Genomic DNA, 27,282 nt, shown 5'->3' with positions numbered 1-27,282 from the left:
ATGGTCAATTGTTTTTTAACAAGGATGCCAAGTCTATCTGATGGGGAAAGAGAATCTCTTCAACAAACAGTACCAGGATAACTGGATATCCACGTGCAAAAGGATTAAATTAGGGGCTGGTGCTGTGGCACAGAGGATTAAAGCCTTGGCCTGAAGCGCCGGCATCCCATATGGGTGCCAGTTCTAGTCCCAGCTGCTCCTTTTCCGCTCCATCTCTGCTATGGCCTGGGATAGCAGTGGAAGATGGCCCAAGTTCCTGGGCCCCTGCACCTGTGTGGGAGACCTGGAAGAAGCTCCTGGCTCCTGGCTTCGGATCAGCACAGCTCCGGCCGTTAAGGCCATCTGGGGAGTGAACCAGCGGATGGAAGACCTCTCTCTTTGTCTCTACCTCTCTCTGTAACTCTATCTTTCGAATAAGTAAAATAAATCTTTTCAAAAAATGATTAAATTAAGACTCTTTCCCTGCACCAAGGAAGAAAATTAACTCACATGGATCAAAGATCTATACTTAAAAACAAAAAAGTCTAAAACTTAGAAGAAAACAGAAAATCTTAGCCTTAAGATTTGATCAGTTTCCTACATATGACAACAAAAGTACAAAAAACTAAACAAAAAGTAGATAAAATTAAGCTTCATAAATATTAAAAAATATTGTCCCTTGCTTGCTTCCACTTTTGTTCATACCCTCCTTGCAGATGTTAGGGGTTCTGGTCACAGCCATGGCTGCGAAGCTCCCTTCCCGGCTTAAAGGAAGCAAGGTTGCAGTGGTGGTGTAGAAAGATGTCAGGTGAGGAAGAGCAGCAGGAGCAAACTATCCCCGGGGACCAATCATGACGAAGTAAAAACTTAGTGGGGGAGGCAGGTGCTATCCCAACCAGGTACTTCAATCCTTAGTGGAAGCATCCAGCTCAGGTGTATCAGTATTCAGTCTATGTAAGAAAGGTGATGCCATGATCATGGAAGAGACAGGCAAGATCAACAAAGAAAAGAAAATGAAAGGTACCGCCTTTCCTACCAACATTTCAGTAAATAACTGTGCATCACTTCTCCCTTTTGAAGAGCTACCAGGACTACATTCTCAAGGAAGGCCACTTGGTAAAAACTGACTGAGGTCCATGTGGGCAGCCTCACTGCTAATGTTGCTCAGACTTTTACAGTTGCTGTAGCTCAGGGGACTCAAGTAACAGGGCAAAAAGCACGTCATCAAGGCAGCTCTCCTTTGCGCTAAAGCTGTCCTGCGCCTAGTCAAAGTTGGAAATCAGAACACACAGGTAACAGAAGGCAGGAACAAAGTTGCCCAGTCATTTAATTACACACAAAAAATGGTATGCTCTCACACTGATTGACACAGCATGTCATCTGTGGAGAATAAAACCATCATCCAGCACTCCACAGACCAGTAGAAGGGCCATGAAAAAGCTGAATTTGAGGTCCATGAAGTATATGCTGTGGGTATTTTCCTCAGCACAGGAGAGAGCAAGGCCATAGATGCAGGCCAGTGAACGACTATGTACAAATGAGACCCGTGTCTAAACAATATGGCCTGAAACTGAAAACTTCACAAGCTTCTTCAGGGAGGTGGAACAGTGTTTTGATGCCTTTGAAAGAGCTTTTGAAGATGAGAAGAAGGCTGGGATGAGTGTGGTGGAATGTGCCGAACAAGAACTGTGACAACCATGTAATGTTCTCTATGAGAAAGTAGGTGAATCTGTTGCCCAGTTCCTGCTCATGCCCAGTGGTTCCACGTGGGTAACCAGGAGTCTTTGAGCCTGATCTCTACAAGACAGAGGTCCAAGATGCAGAGCTAAAGGCCCTTCTCCAGAGTTCTGCAAGTTGGAAAACTTAGGGGGAAAAAAAAAAAGACTCCAAGATTGCAGAGAACACCACTAGTGGGAAAACAATTGAAGACAATGAAGCTAGGGAATAAGGTGGGTCCGGTATCCCCAGCTTGCTGCTCCTGCCTTACGTCCTTCCCACTACATCCCAGGTGGTTGGTTCATCTTCGCCACTTGCAGTCACCAGCACAGCAGGATCTCCCGTGGTCCCCACCCACCCTTTTCCAAAAATCTCCATCTATGATTGACTCTGATCTTGGGAGGCCAGGCTTCCTGGCCACTAAAGACTATTTAAATTGGAAAATAATATCAGGAGTCAAAAATCCACTACCCTTAAGCCTCCTCTTTCTAGCTTTCTGTACTGTTCTCTGCTTGGTCAAAGGCCTGTGACCCTACAACAGAACAGGGAGGAGGCTAAATCAGCCACCACCACTAAAACCTCAGCTGAAAATTTTTAGACCATTCTAATGTCAGCATTTTCCTCTTTTCCCATTCTCCCCAAGTATTTTGTGTGGCTTCAAAATTTAGAGGAACTACATTTCTCATAGTTTTTATTTACATGTGGCAGACTCAACTGATCCAGACTGTCTAGGCAGGCACCTACCATTTTAGGGAGCTGGAGCCCTCATTTATGAAAAGATTCTCATCAAATGGATGTACATTTGTAAACTTTTCTAGTCATTTTTGTTCTGCAGGATTTTTTTTCTTTTTTTTTGCCTTTTCCATTTGCACAAGACTGTAAGTAATCCATCTTAACCTTGTCCTTTTCAGTGGAGTCAGTAGGGTCTTTCCCTTCAATCTTACACACATACACACCTAAGCAGACTTTCAACTGTGGTTTTATTCCCTGTCTGAAATATGCTGACCTTCTTCCCTTGAAAAAAAGCAGCGGGGACCAGCATTGTGCCACAGGGGATTAAGACACTGCTTGCAATGCCAGCATCCCATGTTGGAGTGCTGGTTCTAATCCTGGCTGCTCTACTTCTGATCCAGCTCCCCACTAATGTATCTAGGAAGGCAGTGGAAGGCAGCTCAGATACTTGCCCTGCCACTCATATGGGAGACCCAGATGGAATTTCTATCTCCTGGTTTTGGCCTGCTCCAGACATGGCCATTTGGGGAGTGAACCAGTAGATGGAAGATCTCTGTCTCTCCCTCTCTCTTTGTAACTCTGCCTTTCAAATAAATAAATAAATCTTTCTAAAAGGAAAAAAAAAAAAAAAGATGCCAGTTAAGACATCCATATCTTACAACAAAGGAAGTAAGTTCAATGCTTGTCCCCAGCTCAATTCCAGCTTCTTGATGGTATAGATTCTGTAAGGCAGTGGTGATGGCTCAAGTAATTGAATTCCTGCCACCCAGGTGAGAGACCTAGACTGCATTTCCAGCTTCTAGCTGTGGTTCATCTCAGTTGCAGCCTTTGTGGACATTTTGGGGAGTGAACCAGCAGAAAGGAGCTCTCTCTCTCTGTGTCTATCTGTGTGTCTCTATCTCTATGCTTCTCAAATAAATATTTTTATTTATTTATTTATTTATTTTGACAGGCAGAGTTAGACAGCGAGAGAAAGAGAGAGAGAGAAAGGTCTTCCTTTTCCATTGGTTCACCCCCCAAGTGACCGCTGCGGCTGGCACACTGCACCGATCCGAAGCCAGGAGCCAGGTGCTTCCTCCTGGTCTTCCATGCGGGTGCAAGACCCAAGGACCTGGGCCATCCTTCACTGCCTTCCCGGGCCACCGCAGAGAGCTGGACTGGAAGAGAAGCAACTGGGACAGAATTGGCACCCCAACCGGGACTAGAACCTGGGGTGCCGGCGCTGCAGGTGGAGGATTAGCCAAGTGAGCCTTGTTTTTAACAAGGAAAAACAAGAATAAAAAGATAACCCACAAAATAGGAGAAAAATTTTATAACTATGACTTGCTTTTTTTTTTTTTTTTTTTTTTTTTACAATTTTACGTATTCACTTGAAAGTCAGAGTTACAGAGAGAGGGAGAGAAAGAGATATCTTTCATCTGCTGGTTCACTCCCCAAATGGCCACAATGGCCAGGGCTAACGCCAAGAGCAAGGAGCTTCTTCTGGGTCTCCCCCATGGGTGCAGGGGCCCAAACCTTTGAGTCATCTTCCGCTGCTTTCCCAGGTGCATTAGCAGGGAGCTGGATGGGAAGTGCAAGCTCTCAAATCAGCTCTCATATGGGATGCCGGTGTCTCAGGCGGCAGCTTAAGCCACTACACCACAATGCCAACCCCAAGAAACTATTTAAGATCACATATCTCACAACAGCTTAATATCTAGACTAGATAAAGAATTTCTACTGCTCAACAGTAAGCAAAAACTCAATTTTAAAACGAACAAATGATTTGAATAAACATTTTTTCAACTAAGATAAAAATGGCCAAGAAGTACATGAGAAGATATTCAACATTATTAGTCATTAGAGAAATGCAAATGAAAACCAAGATGAGATACCAGATGGTTATTATTAGAAAACAAAACAAACAAAAAATGAAAAATATCATGTTAGGAAATATGAGCAGAATCTGAAATCTTGTGCATTACTGATGGGATATAAAATGTTGAAGCCACTATAGAAACATTTTAGTGACTCCTCAAAAAGTTAAAACAGAATATGACCCAGTAGTTCCTTCCACTTTTAGACAAACGTCTGAAAGAAGTGAAACTGGGGACTTAAGTAATTACTTGTAAACCATTGCTCATTGGAGTATTACTCACAATAACCAAAAGATGGAAACAGCTCAAGTGTTCAACAACAGGTGAATGGATATACAAAGCATGTATATGCACGTAAGGGAATATTATTTACCAAAAGGATGAATAAAGTTCTGACATATGCTACATCAATGAGCCTTGAAAATTATGTTAAGTGAAATAAGATGTACACAAAAGGAAAAATATTGTATGATTCTACTTATAAGTTATCTAGACCAGAGAGAAAACAGAAAAGAATTTACAGGGGGTGAGGGGAGGGGAACTGGGGAGTTAGCGCTTAATGAGCCGAGTTTTTGTTTAGGATGGTGAAAAAGATCTGGAAATAGTGGTGATAGTTTCACAGCATTGTAAATGTACTTAACGTCACTGAATTGTACACTTAAAAACAGCCAAAATCATAAATTTTATTATTTAAATATATTTTAAGTATATATTTATATTTACCACAAAATAAAAGTAATTAATAGTCTGGTCCCAAATAGCTTTATTTTAGCCACAATTTCCCCTACTTCTTACCACCAAGTAAAGATACCCTTACTCCATTAGAATACTAGGGTTTGATTCCTGGCTCCAGTTTCAGATTCCAACTTCCTGGGAATGCAGACACAGGAGGCAGCAGTGATGACTCAAGTAATTGGGGTCCTGCCACCCACATGGAAGACCTGAATTGAGTTTCTGGCTCCTAACTTCATGTTGTCCAGTCCCAGGCATTGTGAGCATCTGAGGAGTGAACTAGCAGATGGGAGCTCACTCTGCTTCTCTGTGTCTAAAACAACAAAAATTTTCAAAGATAAGTTTGTTTTGGTGCCAAAAATATTTGAAATCCACACATATCAGGGATCTTTACAAAATTATGCACATTGTAATAAAATTATCCATGATTTTCAAGATGTTTTACACCAAAATAAACTTTTTTAAAAATGATTTATTTTATTTACTTGAAAGAGTTACAGAGAGAGGTAGAGACAGAGACAGAGAGGTCTTCCATCCACTTTTTTTTTTTTTTTTTTTTGACAGGCAGAGTGGACAGTGAGAGAGAGAGACAGAGAGAAAGGTCTTCCTTTGCTGTTGGTTCACCCTCCAATGCCGCCATGGCCGGCGCGCTGCAGCCAGCGCACCGCGCTGATCCGATGGCAGGAGCCAGGTGCTTCTCCTGGTCTCCCATGGGGTGCAGGGCCCAAGTACTTGGACCATCCTCCACTGCACTCCCTGGCCACAGCAGAGAGCTGGCCTGGAAGAGGGGCAACTGGGACAGAATCCGGCGCCCCAACTGGGACTAGAACCCGGTGTGCCAGCACTGCAAGGTGGAGAATTAGCCTAGTGAGCCGCGGTGCCGGCCCCATCCACTGTTTTACTCCCCAAGTGGAGACAGAGAGGGATCTTCTATCTGCTGGTTCATTCCCCAAATGGCTACAATGGCTGGAGCTGGGCCGATCCAAAGCCAGGAGCCAGGAGCTTCTTTCGGGTCTCACATGTGGATGCAGGGGCCCAAGCATTTAGGCCATCTTCCATTGCTTTCCAAGGCCATCGGCAGAGAGTTGGAGGATGGAGAAGTGGAGTAACAGGGACTTGAACCAGTATCCAAATGGGATGCTGGTGCCACAGGCAGAGGCTTAACCTACTACACAAGCCCCTTCTCTTATTTTACTATAACTTTGGACCCACTGACCAACACCTACCAATTTCTCCCTGCCTACCACATTAGAAGTTGACAGTTAAGAGATTTATAAAATACAACCAAAAAACAAACAAAAAAAAGAGTCAACATAAATATGCAAATATAGTCATTCACTCAAAAATTATTTATAGTAGTTCCTCTTATACATTTCACTTTGTGTAGTTTCATTTACTCACAATAAACCATGGTCTGAAAATATTAAATGGAAAATTCCAGAAATAAATAATTTATAAGTTTTAAATTGAATGTTATTCTGAGTAGCATTATTAAATCTAGTACCATCTCATTCCACCCCATCTGGGACATGAATCATCCTTTCGTCCAGTGAAAACGACACTGTAAACACTACCTGCCAGTTAGTAGTTGTCTTGGTTATCATAGGTATGTATGTATAGGAAAAAACAGTATAGTTAGGATTTGGCACTTTCCATGGATTCAGGAATCCACTGGGGTCTTGGAACACATACCCTTGTTCATTGGAGGAACTATTTTACTAACTGGATATGAACCAGATATTTAATATGTATGTAGATTAACAGATATGGATTTTGGCCTCTAGAATCTTAAATATTCAAAGTAATATATCCCAGGAACTGTGAAATTACAAATATTGGAGGACATAGCCATGCCTAGTTCAAAATCAAGTTATAAAGAGACAATTATAAATAAATAATTATAGTAATATGTAAAGTGCTTTAGGCATATATAAAATTCAAGGTAAGTACAGAAGAGTCCTGGGAAGGCTATAAAGGAGGTACTGTTAGAACAAAATCTTAAAATATAATTAGGGGGCCGGCGCTGTGGTGTAGTGGGTAAAGCTGTCGCCTGCAATGCCGGCATTCCATATGGGCATTAGTTTGAGTCCTGGCTGCTCCACTCCTGATCCAGCTCTCTGCTATGGCCTGGGAAAGCAGTTAAAAGATGGCCCAAGTGCTTGGACCCCTGCACCCACGTGGGAGACCCAGAAGAAGCTCCTGGCTCCTGGCTTCGGATTGGCTCAGCTCAGGCCGTTGCAGCCACTTAGGGAGTAAACCAGCAGATGGAAGACCTCCCTCTCTATGTCTCTAGCTCTCTCTGTAACTCTTTCAAATAAATGAAGTAAATCTTTAAAAAAAAAAAAAAAAGATAATTAGGAATTTGCCAGGACTGACATCATGGTATAGTGGGTTAAGCCTCCACCTGCGGCACCAGGATCCCATATGGGCACCAGTTTGTGTTCCGGCTGCTCCTCTTCTGATCCAACTCCCTGCTGATGGCCTGGGAAAACAGTAGAAGATGGCCCTCATGATTGGGCCCCTGTACCCACATGAGAGACCTGGAAGAAGCTTCTAGCTCCTGGCTTTGGATCAACTCAGCTTCAGTCGTTGCAGCAATTTGGGAAGGGTAGCAGAAGGCTGAAGATCTTTCTCTTTGCCTCTCCCTCTGTCTGTAACGCTACCTCTCAGGTAAATAAATAAATAAATCTAATTTTTTTTTGCTGGGACCAGCACTGTGATGAAGTAGGTTATGCCTCCACCTGTGGAGCTGGCATCCCATATGGGTACCCGTTTGAGTCTCAGCTGCTCCACTTCTGATCCAGCTCCCTGCTGATGGCCTGGGAAAACAGTGAAAGATGGCACTCGTGCTTGGGCCCCTATACCCACGTGGGAGACCTAGAAGAAGCTTCTGGCTCCTGGCTTTGTATCACACCAGCTCAAGCTGTTGCAGACATTTGGTGAGTGAACCAGCCAATGGAAGACCTTTTTCTCTTTCTCCCTCTGTCTGTAACTCTGCCTCTCAAAGATACATAAATCTTAAAAAAAAAAATTGCCAAATATGCAAAAAAGGAAGCAAAGAAAAGTGAGTGAGAAGAGAGTTGAGAGAGAGAGACACAGAGAGATATCTTCCATCCACTGGTTCACTCCTCAGATGGCCGCATGGCTGAGGCTGGGTCAAGCTTCACTTGGGCCTTCCATGTGGGTGCAGAGACCCAATTCTGCTGCTTTCCTAGGCCATAGCAGAGAGCTGGATCAGAAGAGGAGCATCCGGCTCTCAAACTAGCACCCATATGGGATGCCAGCATTGCAAAGCAGAGGCTTAACCTGCTATGCCACAACACTGGCCCCCACAATGTCTATTTTTAACCTAATTGTTCTCACCCATCCACCTCACTCTCTTCCACAACACTCTTAGGGGACAATGTATCCTATCTCTTAAAAAAAAAAAAAAAAAAAGCAGAAGACATCAAAGAGAAACAACTCCATAAAATCTATAAAACTACCTGTATCTGCACTTATTAGTTCTTCCTTTCTTCCTATGAAAATGACTTCCCATTTCTCCCTGTCTCCTCTATATTCCTGAAAGAACTGTAATCAATGCAGTCTTTAATGTCTTGCTTTTTATTCACTCAAGCCTTTCATTCTGGCTTTGATCTCTACTGGCTTTCACTCTACTGAAATTGCTCTTGCCAAAGTCATCACTATCCTTCATTAGTAGTACTTGTTTTGCTTGACTCCTCAGTGGAAATTAACACTAAAGACTCTTCCTCAGTACTCTTTTCCCTCAGCCTATGTGATAGCACAGAATTCTGCTCCCCTCATCCACCCCCATACCCCTTAGTCATTTAAGCCTGCTCCTCCACTACTATACCTTTACCTGCTCCCAGGTCTGTCTTATATCCCATCTTCCTCTGCAACCTATGTCATTGTTAAGACTAACTACTTCAAGAGATTAAAAGTTGTTCTTAGTCCTTTCTTCTTTCTCCCAGAAGTATACTCTTTTTTTTTTTTTTAAGATGTTATTTATTTATTTGAGAGGCAGAGTTACAGACAGTGAGAGGAGAGACAGAGGCCAGCGTTGCGGCTCACTAGGCTAATCCTCCACCTGCGGCACCAGCACACCAGGTTCTAGTCCTGGTCAGGGCGCCGGATTCTGTCCCAGTCGCTCCTCTTCCTGTCCAGCTCTCTGCTGTGGCCCGGGAATGCAGTGGAGGATGGCCCAAGTGCTTGGGCCCTGCACCCGCATGAGAGACCAGGAGAAGCACTTGGCTCCTGCCTTCGGATCAGTGCGGTGCGCCGGCCGCAGTAGTCATTTGCGGGGTGAACCAATGGAAAAAAAAAAAAAAAAAAGATCCACTGCTTCATTCCCCAAATGGCCACAATAGCCGGAGCTGAGCCAATCCGACCTGAAGCCAGGAGTCAGGAGCTTCCTCCATTCTCTCATTTAAGTGCAGGGGCCCAAGTGGTTGGGCCATGTTCCACTGCTTTCCCAGGCCCCAGCAGAGAGGTGGATCGGAAGAGGAGCAGCTGGGACTCAAACCAGCGCCCATATGGGATGCCAGTGCCACAGGTGGAGGATTAACTTACTGAGCCACAGCACTGGCACCTAGAAGTATACTCTTATTTCCAACTTGCTACATGATACTCATACATTCTTCAAATTCAACTGTTCTCAAACTGACTTCTCAGAGCCTCCCATCTCAGGTCATATCACCACCATCAACGGGGCTGCACAAACCAGCATTAAGCAATTGACCCCCGACTTCATGCCACATATCAAATGTATTACAAAAATCCTATTAATTCTAGTCCCTCCCCATTTCTGTGCCTTGATAACCCAGTATTTCTCTATGAGGGTGATTTGGAGAATCTCTGGGATTTGGAATAGGGCAGTACTTCATTGTTGAGGTTTTATTTGCAGAAATGATTATGTACACAAAAAATGGTAAAGAATGTATACAAAAGCTACTACTAATGAACACTAGCAGCTTTTCTTATGGAGTCCTTAGAATTCCATTTGAACTAATTGAATTCCTTTAAAACTTGTTCCATTAGAACTCATTAGTTCTAGTGTAGAAGATTAATCAATATGCAAAAATTAGTAACATTTCATTCTTTTAAATTTAGTTATTTGAAAAGCAGAGACACAGAGAGTGAGATTTTCCATCCACTGGTTCACTCACCAAATTGGCCACAATAGACAGGGGTGGGCCAGGCCAAAGTCAGGAGCCAGGAGCTTCATCTGAGTTTCCCATGTAGCTACAGGGGCCCAAGTATTTGGGCCATCTTCTGCTGCTTTCCCAGGTGCATTAGCAGGGAGCTAGATCAGAAGTACAGCAGCTGGAACTCCAACCAGTGCCCACATGGGATGCTGGCATCTTAAGTGGCGGCTTAACCTGCTACTCCACAATATTGGCCCCTAAAATTAATATTTCTATAAGTCTACAATCTAAGTATAAAATGGAATAAAAGATACAATTCCATTTATGATAGCATCAAACATATGAAGCACTTAGGAAAAAATGTAATAAATATGTGCAAATCTTGGAACACTGAAAATTACAAAACATTATTCAAGAAATTAAAGACCTAAAAAATGGAGATTTACATGTTCATGGGTTGGAAGATTCAACATTAGGATTGAATTAAATTCAATAATAAAATAACCCAGGGCCAGCCCTGTGGCGCAGTGGGTTAAGCAGCCATCTGCAACACTAGCATCACACATGAGTGCCAGTTCGAGTCCCAGCTTCTCCCTTCCAATCCAGCTCCCTGTTATTGTGCCTAGGAAGGCAGCAGAAGGTGGCCCAAGTGCTTGCGCCTCTGCTATCCATGTGGGAGACCTGGATGGAGTTCCTGGCTCCTAGCTTCAGCCTGGCCCAGCCTCAACTGTTGCAGGCATTTGGAGAGTGAACCAGTGAATGGAAAATCTCTTGAACTTTTTTTCTCTCTCTCCCTCTCTCTATGTGTCACTCTGCCTTTCAAATAAATAAATCTTTGAAAAAATTATTTAAAAACTACAAAACCAAAGGCACATCAGCAGATAAATAGAAAGACAAAATATCATAATTCATAACAGAATACTCATCAATAAAAAATAAATTAGATATATGTAATAATATGTATGACTCCCAAAAACATGCTTAGTGAAAGAAGCCTAACACAAGAGTACATATAATATGATTCTATTTATATAATATTAAGAAAAAGCAAATTCATGTATAATGTTAGAAAGTAGAACACCTGTTTCCTGAGGCCAGAGATAAAGGGAGAGAAAATAAAAAAATTTTGAGGGAGTGGTAAAAATGTGCTTTACAGAAGCATATAAAGCTAAATAAAGGCATCAAACTGTACTCTTTACATAGATGCAATCTATTGCATGCAAATTACACATCAATGACCTTATTAAAAAGTAAAAATTAGGGCCACGCATTTGGCCTAGCAGTTAAGACAGTTGCTTGGGTCATCCACATCCATATAGGAGGAACTGAGTTCAAGTGTTGGACCCACTCATAATTCCAGCTTTCTTCTAAGGTGAACTCTGGGAGCCAGCAGTGATGACACAAACATTTGAAAGACCCAGACAGTGTTCCAGGCTCCTGGCTTTGGCCTGGCCCAATCAGCTTTCACAGGCATTTGGGAAGTGAACCAGCGGATGGGACACCTTCATTTCTCTCCCCCTCTCTCTTTTTTCTCCCTCTCTCCCTCCCTACCTCTCTCTATCCCTCTCGCTTTCAAATAAATCAAAAATAGGAGGGCCGCCGCCTGCAGTGCTGGCATCCCAGATGGGTACCAGTTCAAGTCCCAGCTGCCCCACTTCCAATCCAGCTCACTGCTGTGGCCTGGGAAAGCAGTAGAAGATGGCCCAAGTACTTAGGCCCCTGCACCCACGTGGGAGACCCAGAAGAAGCTCCTGGCTCCTGGCTTCAGATTGGCACAGCTCTGACCGTTGTGGCCAACTGGGGAGTGATACAGCGGATAGAGGACCTCTCTCTCTCTCTACCTCTCCTTCTCTCTGTGTGTAACTCTGACTTTCAAATAAAGAAGTTAAAAAAAAAAAAAAAAAAAAGAAAATCAAAAATAGGGGCTGTCGTTGTGTTGTAGCAGGTAGAGCTGCTGTCTGTGAAACAAGCATCCCACATGGGCATTGTTTTGTGTCTCAGCTGCTCCATTTCCAATCCAGCTCTCTGTTAATGCCTGGGAAAGTAGTTGAAGATGACCTAAGTGTTTGGGCCCCTGCACCTGCATGGGAGACCAGGAAGAATCTGGCTCTTGGCTCCTGGCTCCCAGCTCTGGTCTGGCCCACCCCTGGCCATCGTGGCCATTTGGGGAGTAAATTAGCATATGGAAGATCTCTCTCTCTGTGTGTCTCTCCCTCTCTCTCTATAACTCTGCCTTTCAAATAAATAAATCTTTTTTAAATGCTTTATGCAAATAAATAAAATTAATTAACTAGTTAAAGAAAAGAGGCAAGAGGCTACAAGCCAAAGAGCAGAAACAAAGACATGGCAATAAATATGATACAGAAAGGTAAGAATCTCCAGAGACAAAAGGAAACAAAATAAAAGGTATACAACACAGTTTGGTTCAGGAGACAGTGGAAGAAAAGGTAGTTGAAGTCACTCAATAGAAGACATTAAAAATTAGAAAAATTCTCACTTTTTTTTTTTTTTTAAGATTTATTTATTTGAAAGTCAGAGTTACAGAGAAAGAGGAAAAGACAGAGAGGGCCAGCGCTCTGGCACAGTAGGTTAAGCATCCACCTGCGGTGCTAGCATCCCATATGAGTGCCAGTTGAAGTCCCAGCTGCTCCACTTCTGATCCAGCTCCCTGCTGATGGCCTGAGAAAGCAATGGAAGATCACCCAAGTACTTGGGACCCTGTACCAGTGTATGAGATCTTGAAGAAGCTCCTAGCTCCTGGCTTCAGATTGGCTCAGCTCCAGCCATTGTGGCTATTTAGGGAGTGAACCAGCGGACGGAAGACCTTTCTTTGTCTCTCCCTCTGTCTGTAACTTTACCTCTCAAGTAAATTAATAAATCTTTAAAAAAAGAGAGAGAGAGAGAGAGAGAGAGAGACATTCCATCCACTGGTTTACTCCCCAGAGGGCCATAATATCCAGGGCTGGGCCAGGCCAAAGCCAGGAGCTAGTAGCTTCCTCCAGGTCTCCAACATTGGTGGCAGGGGACCAAACACTTGAGCCATCTTCCAATGCTTTTTTTTATTAGTAGGGAGCTGGACCAGAAGAGGAACAGCTGGAACATGAATGGCACCCATATGGGATCCCAGTGGTGCAGGTGGTAGCTTGACCTGCTATGCCACAATGTCAGCCCCAAGAATTCTGACAATGCAGTGAGTGATACAGCCACTCTGAAAGTAATGTTTGAGGAGGATCAGGTTTGCTGAAGGGAAAACTGAGTGAAAGAAATAAAAACAAAGACAAGAGGACACAACTGAAAGCTACTAAAATCTCTATTCTGCCTCAAGTGTGTGTTTTTATTTTAACTTAAGTTAATAGTTACTCCTCTGCATGTTTTGTTTCCCCAGAAATCTTATTTAAGGAACACAAACTTCATGCTTTCATCAATACAACTTTAGGAACACAGTAACAGTAATTCTTCTCACCGTACCTACCCTCCCACCCACATTCCCACCCCTTTTCCTCCTCCCACTCCTATTCCCATTCTTATATTTTTTTACTAAGATCTATTTTCTTTTTTGAAAAAAGATTTATTATTTGAAATACAGAATTACAGAGAGGCAGAGGCAGAGAGAGAGAGAGGGAGAGAGAAAGGTCTTCCATCCACTGATTCACTCCCCAAATGGCCACAATAGCCGGAGGTGGGCTGATCCGAAGCCAGGAGCCAGGAGCTTCCTCCAGATCTCCTGCATGGGTGTAGGGGTCCAAGGACTTGAACCATCTTCCACTGCCTTCCCAGACAATAGCAGAGAGATGGATTGGAAGTGGAGCAGCAGGGACTTTGATACCGGCACTGCAGCTGGTCACTTTACCTGCTATGGCACAGGGCCAGCCCCCAGATCTATCTTTAATTAACTTTATAACACATATGATTAACTCTATACTAAATAAGTTCAACAAATAGTATGAAAAATACTATTCTTCAACAGTTAAGACCTCTGCATGTTTATTACTCAATACAAGATGCTGACAGCATCAAAGGTAACACCACGGTTGTGTGAGTATCACTTATGTGACCAAGAAAGTAGGATAAGGACATAGTTTGAAGAGAAAACAGTTTTGCATGATTTTTCAATAATTCTAGGCAGCTATTAAATTATAGCTACAATTGGCTAGATTATAGCTGATGAGACAGGATTATGTGCAGTATGTCAGAAGAATCATAGGGGCTGGCATTATGGAAGGTTAAGCTGACACTTGTGACACTGGCATATCATATCAGCATGTGGGTTCGAGTCCTGGCTGCTCTACTTCTGATCCTGCTCTTTGCCAATGTGCCTGGGAAAGCAGCAGAGGATCGCTCAATAGTTAGCCCCTGTCACCACATGGAGTTCCAGGCTCCCGGTTCAGTCTGGCTCAGCCCTGGCTGCTGCAGCCATTGGAGAGTGAACCAGTCTTTTTCTTTCTTTTTTTTTTTTTAAGATAGATTTATTTATTTGAAAGTCAGAGTTACACACAGAGAGAAGGAGAGGCAGAGAGAGAGAGAGAGAGAGAGGTCTTCTATTCGCTGGTTCACTCCCCAATTGGCAGCAGTAGCCAGAGCTGCATGGATCCGAAGCCAGGAGCCAGGAGCTTCTTCCAGGTCTCCCACGTGGGTGCAGTGGCCCAAGGACTTGGGCCATCTTCCACTGCTTTCCCAGGCCATAGCAGAGAGCTGGATTGGAAGAGGAACAGCCAGGACTAGAATCAGTGCCTATATGGGATGCCGGCACTGCAGGCGGTGGCCCTACCTGCTACGCCACAGCACTGGCCCCAGAACTAGTCTTAAAAAGGGTGAACCATTCTTAAAAAAAGGAGAAGGAGGAGCTAAATTATAGAAGGCTAAAGTGAAATGGCAGGTTCCAGGAGATCAGTTATGGGAGGAGTCAACTAAGCAATCTGATAATGGACCAGGAAATGAAGAAGAAGAAAAAAAAAGTCAAACATCCAAGAGCAAAAAGGGTGAGGTAGGCTGGAGATGGGACCAGATCTTGGGTGAGAACAAAAATTCCAGAGCTCCACCCTGGAAAGAAGGCAGAGGAGTAATAAGGAAGTAACTCCAAATAGCAATAACATAGCACTTAGCAAATATTTTTTTAGCTCCACAGTGAATACTATTTTAAGAATCTAAAAAAATTTACTTATTTAGGGGCCGGTGCTGTGGCATAGTAGGCTGTCTCCACCTGCAGCACTGGCATACCATATGGGTGCTGGTTCAAGTCCCAGCTGTTCTACTTCCAATCCAGATCTCTGCTGATGGCCTTGGAAAGCAGTGGAAGAAGGCCCAAGTGCTTTGGCCCCTGCACCTGCACAGGAGACCTGGAAGAAGCTCCTGGCTCCTGGTTTCAGGTAGGCTCAACTCTGGCCATTGGGGCCATTTGGAGAACGAACCAGTAGATGGAAGACCTTTCTCTCTGTCTCTCCCTCTTTATGTGTATAATCTACCTCTCAAATAAAAAAATAGATAAATTTTTTTAAAATTTACTCATTTAAACTACACAAAAACAAAATTACTATAACTGTTCTCATTTTACAGATGAGGAAACTGAAGTCCACAGAATTTAAATACTTTGCCCAAGGTTATACATCTTTTAACTAGGAATGTCAGGACTTGAAGCCACAGTAAACATCTGCTATGTGCCAGGAATTTTTTTCCTTTTTAAGATTTATTTATTTGCAAGACAGAGTTACAGAGAGACAGGTAGAGACAGATCTTCCATCTACTGGTTCACTCCTCAAACGGGTACAATGGCCAAGACTGGGCCAGACTGAAGACAGGAGCCAGGAACTCCACCCAGGTCTCCCACATGGGAAGCAGGGACCCAGGTACTTGTGTCATCTTCTGATGTTTTTCCAGGCACATTAGCACAGAGATGAATTGGAAGTGGAGTAGCTGGGACTTGAATCAGTGCTCATACAGGATGCCGGCATTGCAGGCAGTGGCTTAATCTGCTATGCCACAACACTGGCCCCTCTGTGCCAGGTTTTTTTATAGATAAACATTTGGTATGTGTATGAGTATCGTATAAACACAGACACATTTCTGGGGGTGGGGGGAATGTAATACGCTTCTCATCGTCCTTTCTAGCACATCTTTTCTCTGTCAATTCCCTGTTCAATTGCCCACTAGGGGGGGTGGGCATTTGGTACAGCACTTGGATCACCTGTATCCTACCTGGGAGTGGTTGAGTTGGAGCCCTAATTCGGCTTCTGATTCCAGCTTCCTGTTAATGTGCATCCTGGGAGGCAGCAGGTAATGAGTCAAGTACTTGGGTCCCTGTCAATCTCCTTTACATTGGCAGGGATCAGCTTAAGCCAGCTTAAGTTCTGGGCTCCTAGTTTAGGCTTGACCCGACCTTGACTGTTGCAGGCATTTGGGGAGTGAACTAGAAGATGGAAGCGCTCTGTCTCTGCCTTTCAAAAAAACAAATGTAAATAATCATTTTTTTTTATTTAAGAATGAGCTGTTTGAAACCAGACATCATCATCCTCAGAACTGTTGTGTTACTACAAACATACACATGTGTACAAAGCCAGTTTTGAAGTTTGAACTTAACAATTTTTTTTTAAGATTTATTTATTTGAAAGGCAGAGATACAGAGAAAGGTATTGGCCGGCGCTGTGGTGTAGCAGGTAAAGCTGCCACCTAGCAGTGCAGGCATCCCATATGGGCATCAGTTTGAGTCCTGGCTGCTCCATTTCCAATCCAGCTCTCTGACATGGCCTCAGAAAGCAACAGAAGATGGCCCAAGTCTTTGGGCCCCTGCATCCACATAGAAGATCCAGAAGAAGCTCCTGGCTTTGGATAGATGCAGCTCCAGCCAATGCGGCCAATTGGGAGTGAACCAGCAGATGGAAGACTCTCTCTCTCTCTCTCTCTCTGCTCTCTCTGTGTAACTCTTACTTTCAAATAAATAAATAAATCTCTTTAAAAAAATAAAAAGAGACAGAGAGAGGTCTTCCAATTGCTAGCTCACCCATCAAATGGCCACAATGACTGGGGCTGGGCCAGGCCAAAGTGAGGAGCCAGGAGCTTCTTCAAGGTATCCCAAATGGATGCAGGGGCCCAAGTACTTGAACCATCCTCTGCTGCCTTCCCAGGCGCATTAGCAAGGAGCTGGATCTGAAGTGGAGCAGCCAGGACTCAAACTGGTACCCATATGGGATGCCAGTGCTGCAGGCTGGGGATTTAACCCACTGCACCACAGCGCCAGCCCCTGAACTGAACAATAAGTGACATATTTTTCCTTTAGGAACCACAATCCACCCCAGGCAGTGTATTATTTATTTTTATTGATTTGAAAAGCAGAGACACAGAGAGTTTTTTCAACCATTGGTTCTCTCTTCTGGCACTCGAACACAGGATGTGGGCATCCCAAGTAGTGTCTTAACCTCTGCACCAAATACAGACCCCGCAGCTTGTGTTTTTAATCAAGAGCTTCACTTGGCCCACAGGGACCACATAGCTTTACTAAAAGCTTCAAGTAGCAAGAATCCAAGTTAGAATCAGAGAAATACCTGATAACCAGCAAACTGAAGGAAAACCTTTCTGGAAGAAAGAGGAAACAAAAGGTCATGTGTGTGTGGGTGTATGTATGTGTGCATGTGCATAACAGCATGCAGGTGTAACAGATCTCCCTCGCTAAGGGCTGAACTGTGTGCCCTTCAAATTCTTATTTTGACGTCCCAACCCCTAGGACCTCAGAATGTAACCCTAATTGGAGATGAGATCTTTAAAGAGGAGGTTAAGTGAAAATTGGCCCTAATCCCACAGCTGGTGTTTTTATAAAAAGAGAAAGTGAGACCAGAGATGCACACGCACAGAAGGACCACCATGTGAGGATAAAACAGTAATAAGGCAGCAATCTGCAAGTCAAGGAAAGAGGTCACACAGAAAACCAATCCCACTGGCACTTTAATCTTGGAATTCCAACCCCCAAACTGCCATAAAATAAACTTAGGTGGTCTAAGTCACTCAGTCTATAGAATTTTGTTACAGCAGCCCTAGCAAACTAACATACTCTTTCAGGATAAAACCTGTTAGAGAGGCAAAAAGGAAGGTAAATGTGGGAGAAACCCAGAAAAGTAGATTGTTTCTCACTTTCCTGGACGCTGACGGGGGCAATTTCCAGTTCCCTTAAAGAATTTCTGTGTCTCGGTTAGGCACTGTGGTGCAGCAAGTTAAACTGACACTTGCAATGCTAGCATCCCATTTTGGAATGCCAGTTTAGTCCTGGCTCCTTCGCTGCTAGTCTGGCACCCACTAGTGCACTTGGGAGGCAGCAGAAGGAGGCTCAGATACTTGAATCCCTGCCACTCACAATGGAGACCTGGATGGAGTTCCTGACTTTGGCCTGGGCCAGCCCCAGCTGTTGCAGCCATTTAGGGAGAGACCAGTAGATGAAGGATCTCAATCTCAATCTCAATCTCTCTCTCTCTCTCTCTCTCTCTCTCTCTGTCACTTACTTTCAATTAGATTTTCAATTAAAGAAAAAAAAATTTCTGTGTTTAATAGCCCAAGTAACAAACTGAAAATGGCAAGATGGCCTAACAAATTGGAAGAAGTTAAATATCACCATTGTGATTCCTGGGGAGCAGGAATTCCTAGATTTTCATTGATAGCCTAATAATAGCAATGAACAAGAAAGCACCCAGATCTTGGTTTCTAATACCATTCTTCAATAAAAGGAATCTAGGACTGGAACAGGAAATACGCAAGCGAGGCTGGAGCATTCCAAAGTGGTAAAAAGTTAGGAAATCTGGGCCGGCGCCGTGGCTCAATAGGCTAATCCTCCGCCTTGCGGCGCCGGCACACCGGGTTCTAGTCCCGGTCGGGGCGCCGGATTCTGTCCCGGTTGCCCCTCTTCCAGGCCAGCTCTCTGCTATGGCCAGGGAGTGCAGTGGAGGATGGCCCAGGTGCTTGGGCCCTGCACCCCATGGGAGACCAGGAAAAGCACCTGGATCCTGGCTCCTGCCATCGGATCAGCGCGGTGCGCCGGCTGCAGCGGCGGCCATTGGAGGGTGAACCAACGGCAAAAGGAAGACCTTTCTCTCTCTGTCTCTCTCTCTCACTGTCCACTCTGCCTGTCAAAAAAAAAAAAAAAAAAAAGTTAGGAAATCTGGTGTGGGGCACTCAAAAATCTATTTTTTGGCACTCTATAAGTAAGGAAAAGATACAGGAACCAGCGGAATGAGCTCTCCAATGGCTAAAGCTGTAAGAATTTGAGCAACAAAATAAGTAAAATAGCACTGGATTATAATTCAAAATACAAATATCAGGATCAGCATTGTAGGCGTGGCAAGTTAAGCAGGCATCACATATTGGAGCACTAGTTTGAATCTCACCTGCTCCACTTCCAATCCAACTACCTGCTAATGCATCTGGGGAAGCAATGGAAGAGGCCCTAGTTCTTGGGTCCCCACCACCCACATGGGAGACCTGGATGGAGTTCTAGGCTCCTGGCTTCATCCTGGCCCAAACCCAACTATTGCAGTCATTTGGGGAATAAACCAGCAGAAGGTAATTATCTTTCTCTTTCTCTCTGCTTTTCAAATAAATAAAATAAATTTTTAATAAAAATAAATATCCATGATTCCATACTGATATAAATATATGACTGAATATATTAATAAGTAACTGAGAAGAGAAAAATGTCCTTGGTAGAAAACTTCCAAATAGTTTATGTAGATACTCTGCCCATAAGTACGGCTGTTCCTGGCTTTCTTGCAAAGTGTGCAGTATGAAAAAAAAAAGGTAACTGTTGGGAGCAACTTGGACTAGACTAAGTTACTGGAATTAAGACTTATTCTATGCATCTGCTCTCCCACAATATGGCGCTGGGAGAGGAGTAAACAACTTCTACGCAGCTGCCGCTCACCAATTTGAGTGATGACCTAGCAGGAGCTGATCCTGCTCCTGATTGGAGGAGAGCAGCGTACTCGGCGTGTGGGTAGCAGAGTTGGGATTGGTGGAAGAGGACTATAAAGGAGGAGAGAGACAACATGCACCAGGAACATCGAAGGGGAACATCCGGATAACATCTGAGCAGCCCCGGAGAGAGCCGGCTGGCGGTGTGCCGCTCCCCAGCAGAAGTGGGGAAAGTGGCAGGGGGAACCGCCCTTCCACGGAGGTGGAAGGATCGGCAGCAGACCCGGGAAGGGCCGAGCAGATAAAAGAACAGCGCAGGGTCTAGTGTCGTTCCTCCGCGAAGAGGGGGAGCGACAGGTAACTTTACAGTAGAGAAACATGACAAGCACTACCTCAAGCCAGGTGATGAAGGTTAACATCAACAGTAATAAACCCACTTTAAGAGTCGTTCCTTGATATGATTCTGGTACTTTACCTCTGAGGCCTTTCTCTCAAAAACTATAATCCCAGTCTAATTCTAAGAAAAGAATCAAATATATCTCAGTTGAGGGATAGTCTACAAAATAACTGACAGGGGTAAGTGTTTGGCTTAGTGGTTAAGACACTCACTTCTACACTGGAGTACCTGGGATGGACTCCAGCTTCCTATTAGTGCCAACCCTAGGAGACAGCAATGACAATTTTTGACACCCTTTTGGGAGACCTAGATTGAGTTCCTGGCTCCCAATTTCAGCCTTGGCTATCACAGGCATTGGGGGAGTGTACCAGCAGATGGAAGGTCTGTCTCTCTCTTTCTCTCCCTCTGTCTCTCCTGCTCTGTAACTCTGCCTTTCAAGTAAATTAAAATTATATATATTTTAAAAACTTTTTAAAAATATCTACTCAATAATCTTCAAAACTGTCAAAGTCATCAGAAACAGTCTGAAAACTGTCACAATGCAAAAGGGCCTGAGGAGACATGATGACTAAACATAATTTGGTATCCTGGATGGGATCCTAGAGTAGGAAAAGGACCTTAGGAAAACCTGAAGAGACTGAATGAAGTACAGACTTTAGTTAATAATATTATCAATACCAGTGTATTAATTGTGACAAATGTGCCACCCTAACATGAGATGTTAATAAAACAAGAAACTATGTGTCAGAATAATTATCTAGATTTAAAACTGATCCAAATAAAAGTTTATTTTAAAAAAAGAGACTAAGACTATACTTTATTGTAAGCAGCCTCTCATTAACTCCAAGAAGAGACATTCACAAGAACTCCCACAAAGATGTATAGATAGCTCAAAATATGGATTTGGCATACAAGTAACAGATAACACATTTATGAGCCAGTCACACAGACTATTAGCCAAACATTTAAAAGTAATTAAGGGGAAGGCATATGGTAACACAGTTAACAACCCATTTGGGTTGTTCACATCTCATACTGAAGTGACTGGATTCAAGTTCCTGCTCTACTTCCAATTCAGTTTCCTGATAATACACACCCAGGAGGCAAACAGAAGATGGCTCAATTAGGTGGGTCCCTGCCACCCAGTGAGAGACCTGGACTGAGTTCCCAGCTCTTGGCTTCAGCCTTGCCTAGCCCCAACTGTTGTGGACATTGAGGGAGTGAATCAACAGATAGAAGACCACTGTCTTTCTCTCTCTGCTTTTCAAGTAAATAAATAACTTTTTTTAAAAAGCAGTTAAGGGTGCAAGTGCTGTGGTGTAACAGATAAAACCACAGCCTGTGATGCTGACATCCCATACGGGTACAGGTTAGAATCCCAAATTCTCCATTTCCAATCCAGCTCCCTGCTAACGCATCTGGAAAAGCAACAAGCCCAAGTAAGTGCCTGTGCCTCTGTACCCACATGGGACACCTGGAAGAAGCTCCTGTCTCCTGGTTTCAGCTTGGTCCAACCTGGTTGCTGCAGCCATTTGGGAAGTGAACCAGCAGATGGAAGATCTCTCTCTTCCATCTCTTCCTCTCTCTTTGTAACTCTGTCTTTCAAATAAATAAATAAATCTTAAAAAAAAAAAAAGCAGTTAAGAGGGACAAGTGTTTGACACAGTCTAAGACATCACTTTGCATGCCTGAATCCCATATCAGAATGCCTAGTTTGGGTCCTGGTCCTCTGCTTCTGATCCAGCTTCTTGATACTGTGCACCCAGGAAGGAAGCAGATGATAGCTCAAGTGGTTAGGGCCCTGTCATCCACATGGCAGACCTGGATAGGATTCCTGGCTGCTAGCTTCAGCCTAGCTGGGCTTGGTTGTTGTAGACATTTGAGGAATAAGCCAGCAGATAGATCTCTGTCTCTGCCTTTGAAATCAAAATGAAAATCAAGACGAATTAGAAAGAAAGAACCTTTAAAAAAGTAGTTAAGAGGGGCTGGTGTGGTGAGAAGGGTTAAGCTACTGCTTTTGTGACAATGGCATCCCTTATCAGAGCACCAGGTTGAGTCCCAGCTACTCTGCTACTAATGGGAAGGCACAGGATGATGGCCCAAGTGCTTGGGCCCCTGCCACCCACAGCAGAGACCCTGATACAGTTCCTGGCTCCTGACTTCAGCCTGGCCCAAGCCTAGCTGTGGCAGTCATTTTGGCAAATGAACCAGCAGATGGAAGATCTCTCTCTCTCTCTCTCTCTCTCTGTTTCTCCTTCTCTTTATGTCATTCTACCTTTCAAATACAGAAATCTTAAAAAAAAAAAAAATTTAGGGCAATAGTTCTCAACCAAGGTATTTTTCTTCACTATAATCTTCAGTATCCTAACTGGTAAGCCATGAAAATAGTTCAGTTATAACCAAATAAACTGAAAAAGGGGGCCAGCATTTTAGCACAGTGGGTTAAGCTGCCACCTGCGATGCCAGCAACCTATATAAGCCCAGGTTCTAGTCCCAGATGTTCCACTTCCAATCCAGCTCCCTGATAATGTGCCTGAGAGAGCAACTGGAGATGGCTCAAGTGCTTGAGTCCCTGCAGCTCCTGTGGGAGATTCAGATGGAGTTCTTGGCTCCTGGCTTCAACATGCAGCCCCATCTGTTGTGGCCATTTGGGGACTAAACCAGCAGATGGAAAATTTCTTTCTTTCTCTCCCCCCATTCCGATTTTCAAAGGAGTATTTAAAAAAATTAAAAACTCAGAAAGACTGAGTTAAATCAAACTAAATAAGTTTTTTTAAGAATTATTTATTTATTCAAAAGCCTGAGAAAGAGAGGGAGACACAAAGACCTTCCTTCCATCCCCTGGTTCACTCTCCAAATGGCCACAACAGCCACACCCGGGGCCAGGCCAAAGCTGCCTCCCCAGGCACATTAGCAGGAGGTAACTGGCACTTTGATATAGGATGCCTGTGTGTCACCAGCAGGGGCTTAACCTGCTGTGCCACAACACTTTATATGATAGTAGGCATTATGAACTCAAACTTTACTTAGCATTTCCCTCCAAAAAGGTTTTCCTTATTTCTCCTGACCACCTAGGAACAATTCCAACATTCTATTATTCTGCTGAACACCACCTTGGTGATTACTGCTCTGGGGGAAAGCAGAGGCCCCAAAACAGAGGGCATTATTAGGTGGCTGGTGGAAAAATAAAAATCAGCCAAGAATACAGGGAAGAAGGAAAGAGGCCAATCCGGAGAGTCCAACATAACAGAAGCAAGAAAGGAGATTGTTTCCAAAAAGCTAGAGACAGCCCACAGGACCAAACTATTGAGAGATTAAATTGATTGGTAATCAAAATGTTCTCTGGATTTGACTAGAAAGACTGCCACTTGTGACCTTCAAGGGCATAGCTTCAGAAAAGAGAAGGAAAGAAAGACGGCAGGACAGAATTTCAAAGGATAAGGATGAGGCTGAAGAAGAGGAAGCAGATGGAGTCTTTATAAACCAGCAACAATTTGAGTTCAGCAGCGACAGTAGAAAAAAGGAAGCTAGTTTACTGGGAGAAGGGAGGGTGTCATTTAAGTAGCAAAGACATTTTTTTTAGAACAGGGGACATTGGCCGGCGCCGCAGCTCCATAGGCTAATCCTCCGCCTGTGGTGGCAGCACACGGGGTTCTGGTCCCGGTTGGGACGCCGGATTCTGTCCCGGTTGCTCCTCTTCCAGTCCAGCTCTCTGCTGTGGCCAGGGAGTGCAGTGGAGGATAGCCCAGGTCCTTGGACCCTGCACCTGCATGGGAGACCAGGAGAAGCACCTGGCTCCTGGCTTCGGATCAGCCGCAGTGGCCATTGGGGGTGAACCAACGGAAAAGGAAGACCTTTCTCTTTGTCTCTTTCTCTCTCTCACTGTCCGCTCTGCCTGTCCAAAAAAAAAAAAAAAAAAAAAAACCAAAACAAAACAGGGGACACCTACACCTGGTTGAAGGTAAAAAGTGAAAACTTACTGAAAGAGACTAATAATAGCATCCATTAGATGGAAGAGATGCAATCCAGAATAAGAATTACTAGAAAAGACTTTTATCTCTCCTTTGTGTTTCCAAAGAATTTAAATAGTAATGTTTATCCCAAGCAAGAAGACCTCATTTTAATACTGCAACACTTTATGGATTTCTGCCTACTCTACAAGAGTTTTCCAGTCTTTAGAGTTCAGTGTTTAGTTTGTGCATAAATCTGCTGACTCCTTGCCCCTCTCAGAGTATCTATATTATGGTGAATAGGGAAGGGGCCATAGGGAAGTACTTAACCGGAGGGACTTAACCGTCATGAAATAAGAGGGTAGAGACTAATGACAATAAGGAAGTTGGGTGCTCATAAAGATTTTAATTTATAATAATTCACTATAAATTACTTGGATAAAGTAAAAACTTACAATGTGAAGATTACTGCAAAGGGACCAGAAAGAAAGGTATCTATTAATACTCCCAAACATTTTTACAATTTTACTATAGCAACAGAAGGGGCAAGTCCCAAACAAATACAGTTATCAATATGTTGGAGAAAACAAAGATCATTTAGTAGCAAGTATGAGTACAGTCCAGTTTTAAACTTTTTAAGTTTAAACTTTGTATCGTCTGCCATAAACTTCAACTACTAAGGTACACAAAATGTCTTTTTTCAAAGACAATGAGGACACAGACAGGAGATTCTGCTGTTGCTCAGAATTTATTTTTAGGGTCTACCTTTTGGGTTAATTTCATTAACAATTCAAACTGAATACATAATTATGGCTTCATTATGTCCAAGTCACCACGGTGGCCCATATATGGCTCCAAGGCCCATCTATCCTAACATTTTGATCACAAAAAGCTATTAATATTTGATTTAGTTATTTAATACATTGCACTATCGAAATTTGAAGCCACTGCTTCAAAAATGTGAATTCCCTATGTGGAGGAGGCCCTGTTCTTTAAATAAAGAAATCACTGTCAATCGGTGTGCACAGAATAAGGATGAGACCACCATCTCCACGAAAACCTGGCAGCCTCCAGATTTGTATGTCTGTGAGCCTAAGGCGGCCACATAGGCCAGATGACTACTACTGCCAGCTCAGCAGCTGAGCTTGAGGGGAAAGGCGGCATCACACGCAAGCCACTCTGGAGAACCACAACTTACAGCCAGTTTTGTCTGGCAGGGGCTGGAGAATGTGACACTGCTAGACCGGGGAAAAGTCTGAAACATGGTTGTTGAGGCAAAGGGAGCCTCCAGGGCTACAGATCAGGCAACTGCTGCTGGGCCAATACCCCACGCCGGAGCCGTACCAAACTCTGGGCTCGTCCTTACCTTGTCATCTTCGCATCTCTTCCCCAGGCCCTCCCTGGCCTGCAGCCGGCTGCTCAGGCGACCGTAGTCGGCCTCTTTCTGGTCGATCTGTTTCTTGTGCGTGTCCACCAAGAGCAAGAGGTCCGAATTGCGCTTCTCCAGGCGCCCGCGGGCCACCTCGGTGCGCTGGACCTGGCCCTGCAGCTCGGCCACCTCCTCCTGGAGCAGGACGTGGCGGGAGGAGATGCTCCAGTAGTTGAAGGCAAGGACAACGATCACCACTAGAAGCACCACCAGCACGAAGGAGGGCAGGCGGCCAGCCCGCCGGTTGGCCCCGAAACCCACCATGGGGCCGAGCCGGGCCGTACCCTGGGGGCCTCGCAGCCGACACCTGCAAGCAGAAGCTCAGGCCTCGGCTACTGAATTGCCCGGGGACGCGGCCCCAGGGCCGGGCGAAACAGGAGGCGGGTTTATCCGCTCGCGGGCGAGCTGGAGAAGGGGGCGGGGCCGCAAGCCGCAGGTCCCTCCCCGCCCCCCCTCCTCAAGTCTGGTCAAAGCGCGTTCCGGAGGCTTTGAACCCGACCCTGAGCCCACCGACTAGAACCGGGAGAACCCCGCTGTCTGCACCCCCGGCCCAACACCTCAGGGCTTGGGGGCGGGGAAAGGAGGCGGAAGGGGACGGATTTGACATGGCCCCGCCCGCTGACGGGGGCCGGTCTCTTAGGGGGCCATTTCCTCGTTTCCGACGACCCTCTTCTCGCGAGATAGCGGGTTTCCTCTCTCTCGCTCAGTCCTTTCTCGCGAGGGTTATCTTTGTTGAGTAGGGTGCAACGTGAGTTTTGGCGGTCTGAGATATGTACCTGGGCTGGTGTCCGTTTGACTGTAACGTGCTTGATTCCCTGGATCTAAGGTCTAAGGAGTCCTGCCCTGCGTCGTCCCTCACGCGGATTTTGGTTTTTGAGGACGTCAAGAGTTAACGACCTCGAAGTAGGGAAAACAGCCGGACAAGGATGATTGTAAACGTTTCATGTTTGCCTCATTCGAGGGGATTGTTGTTGTTTTTGCTAGATGTAGAAAGAAAACGACAACAAGACAAGTAGCAATGCCCCCAAACGTTACGGAAAAGAGTGGGACCACATAAGCTTTGGGACTGAAAGGGATGGTGCCAGCCTGGTTTCCAACGTTACCGCATTCGCGAACCTAAAGAATCTGTGTGGCGAGCCCTTATTTTTAAATGCAATGCTGCTTTTGCCTCCACTGGGCTTCCAAACAGAAAGCTCAGAAGCCGCCCTCAATGAATAGTATCCCATGCACTGTTACTGACAATCGAACATGCTCTGGATGAGAAACAAGGGTTCTTACAAATTGTTTTTGCACGCCTAGTCACATCCTCTCAACAACAGTTTTGTAGATGAAATCCAACATACAAAGATGTTCAGAGAATTTCTCAAAGTCTCGAATCTTGTTTGAACTCTGTTGTTAAACGCTTGAATCTGTATCATTGCTCTTTGCAGTCTACCCAATTAACCTGCTTTAGGCACAGCGA

General features: G+C 44.4%; 1 protein-coding gene and 1 pseudogene across 2 annotated transcripts in view; one reads left to right on the top strand and one right to left on the bottom strand.

The window, feature by feature from the left end:
* GOLM2 (golgi membrane protein 2) overlaps window positions 1-26,433 on the bottom strand; it is a 116,040-nt gene extending 89,607 nt beyond the window's left edge. Inside the window, exon 1 of one of the 2 annotated variants that reach the window (XM_002717928.6) lies at window positions 25,758-26,433. In XM_002717928.6, the coding sequence (XP_002717974.3) occupies window positions 25,758-26,084 (327 nt within the window). In that variant the 5' untranslated portion in view covers window positions 26,085-26,433. The remainder of the gene's footprint in view (window positions 1-25,757) is intronic. The other variant, XM_002717930.6, reaches the window with a different exon arrangement.
* LOC103351117 (proliferation-associated protein 2G4 pseudogene) lies at window positions 664-2,003 on the top strand (annotated as a pseudogene).
* Window positions 26,434-27,282: the final 849 nt, after the last annotated feature.

This window comes from Oryctolagus cuniculus, chromosome 12 (assembly GCF_051225735.1).
Source record: "Oryctolagus cuniculus isolate XC-2025 breed Fujian yellow rabbit chromosome 12, ASM5122573v1, whole genome shotgun sequence".
Classification (NCBI taxonomy): Eukaryota; Metazoa; Chordata; class Mammalia; order Lagomorpha; family Leporidae; genus Oryctolagus; species Oryctolagus cuniculus.
Note: the sequence above shows the minus strand (reverse complement) of the source record. Positions and strands in the feature narration are given on the sequence as shown.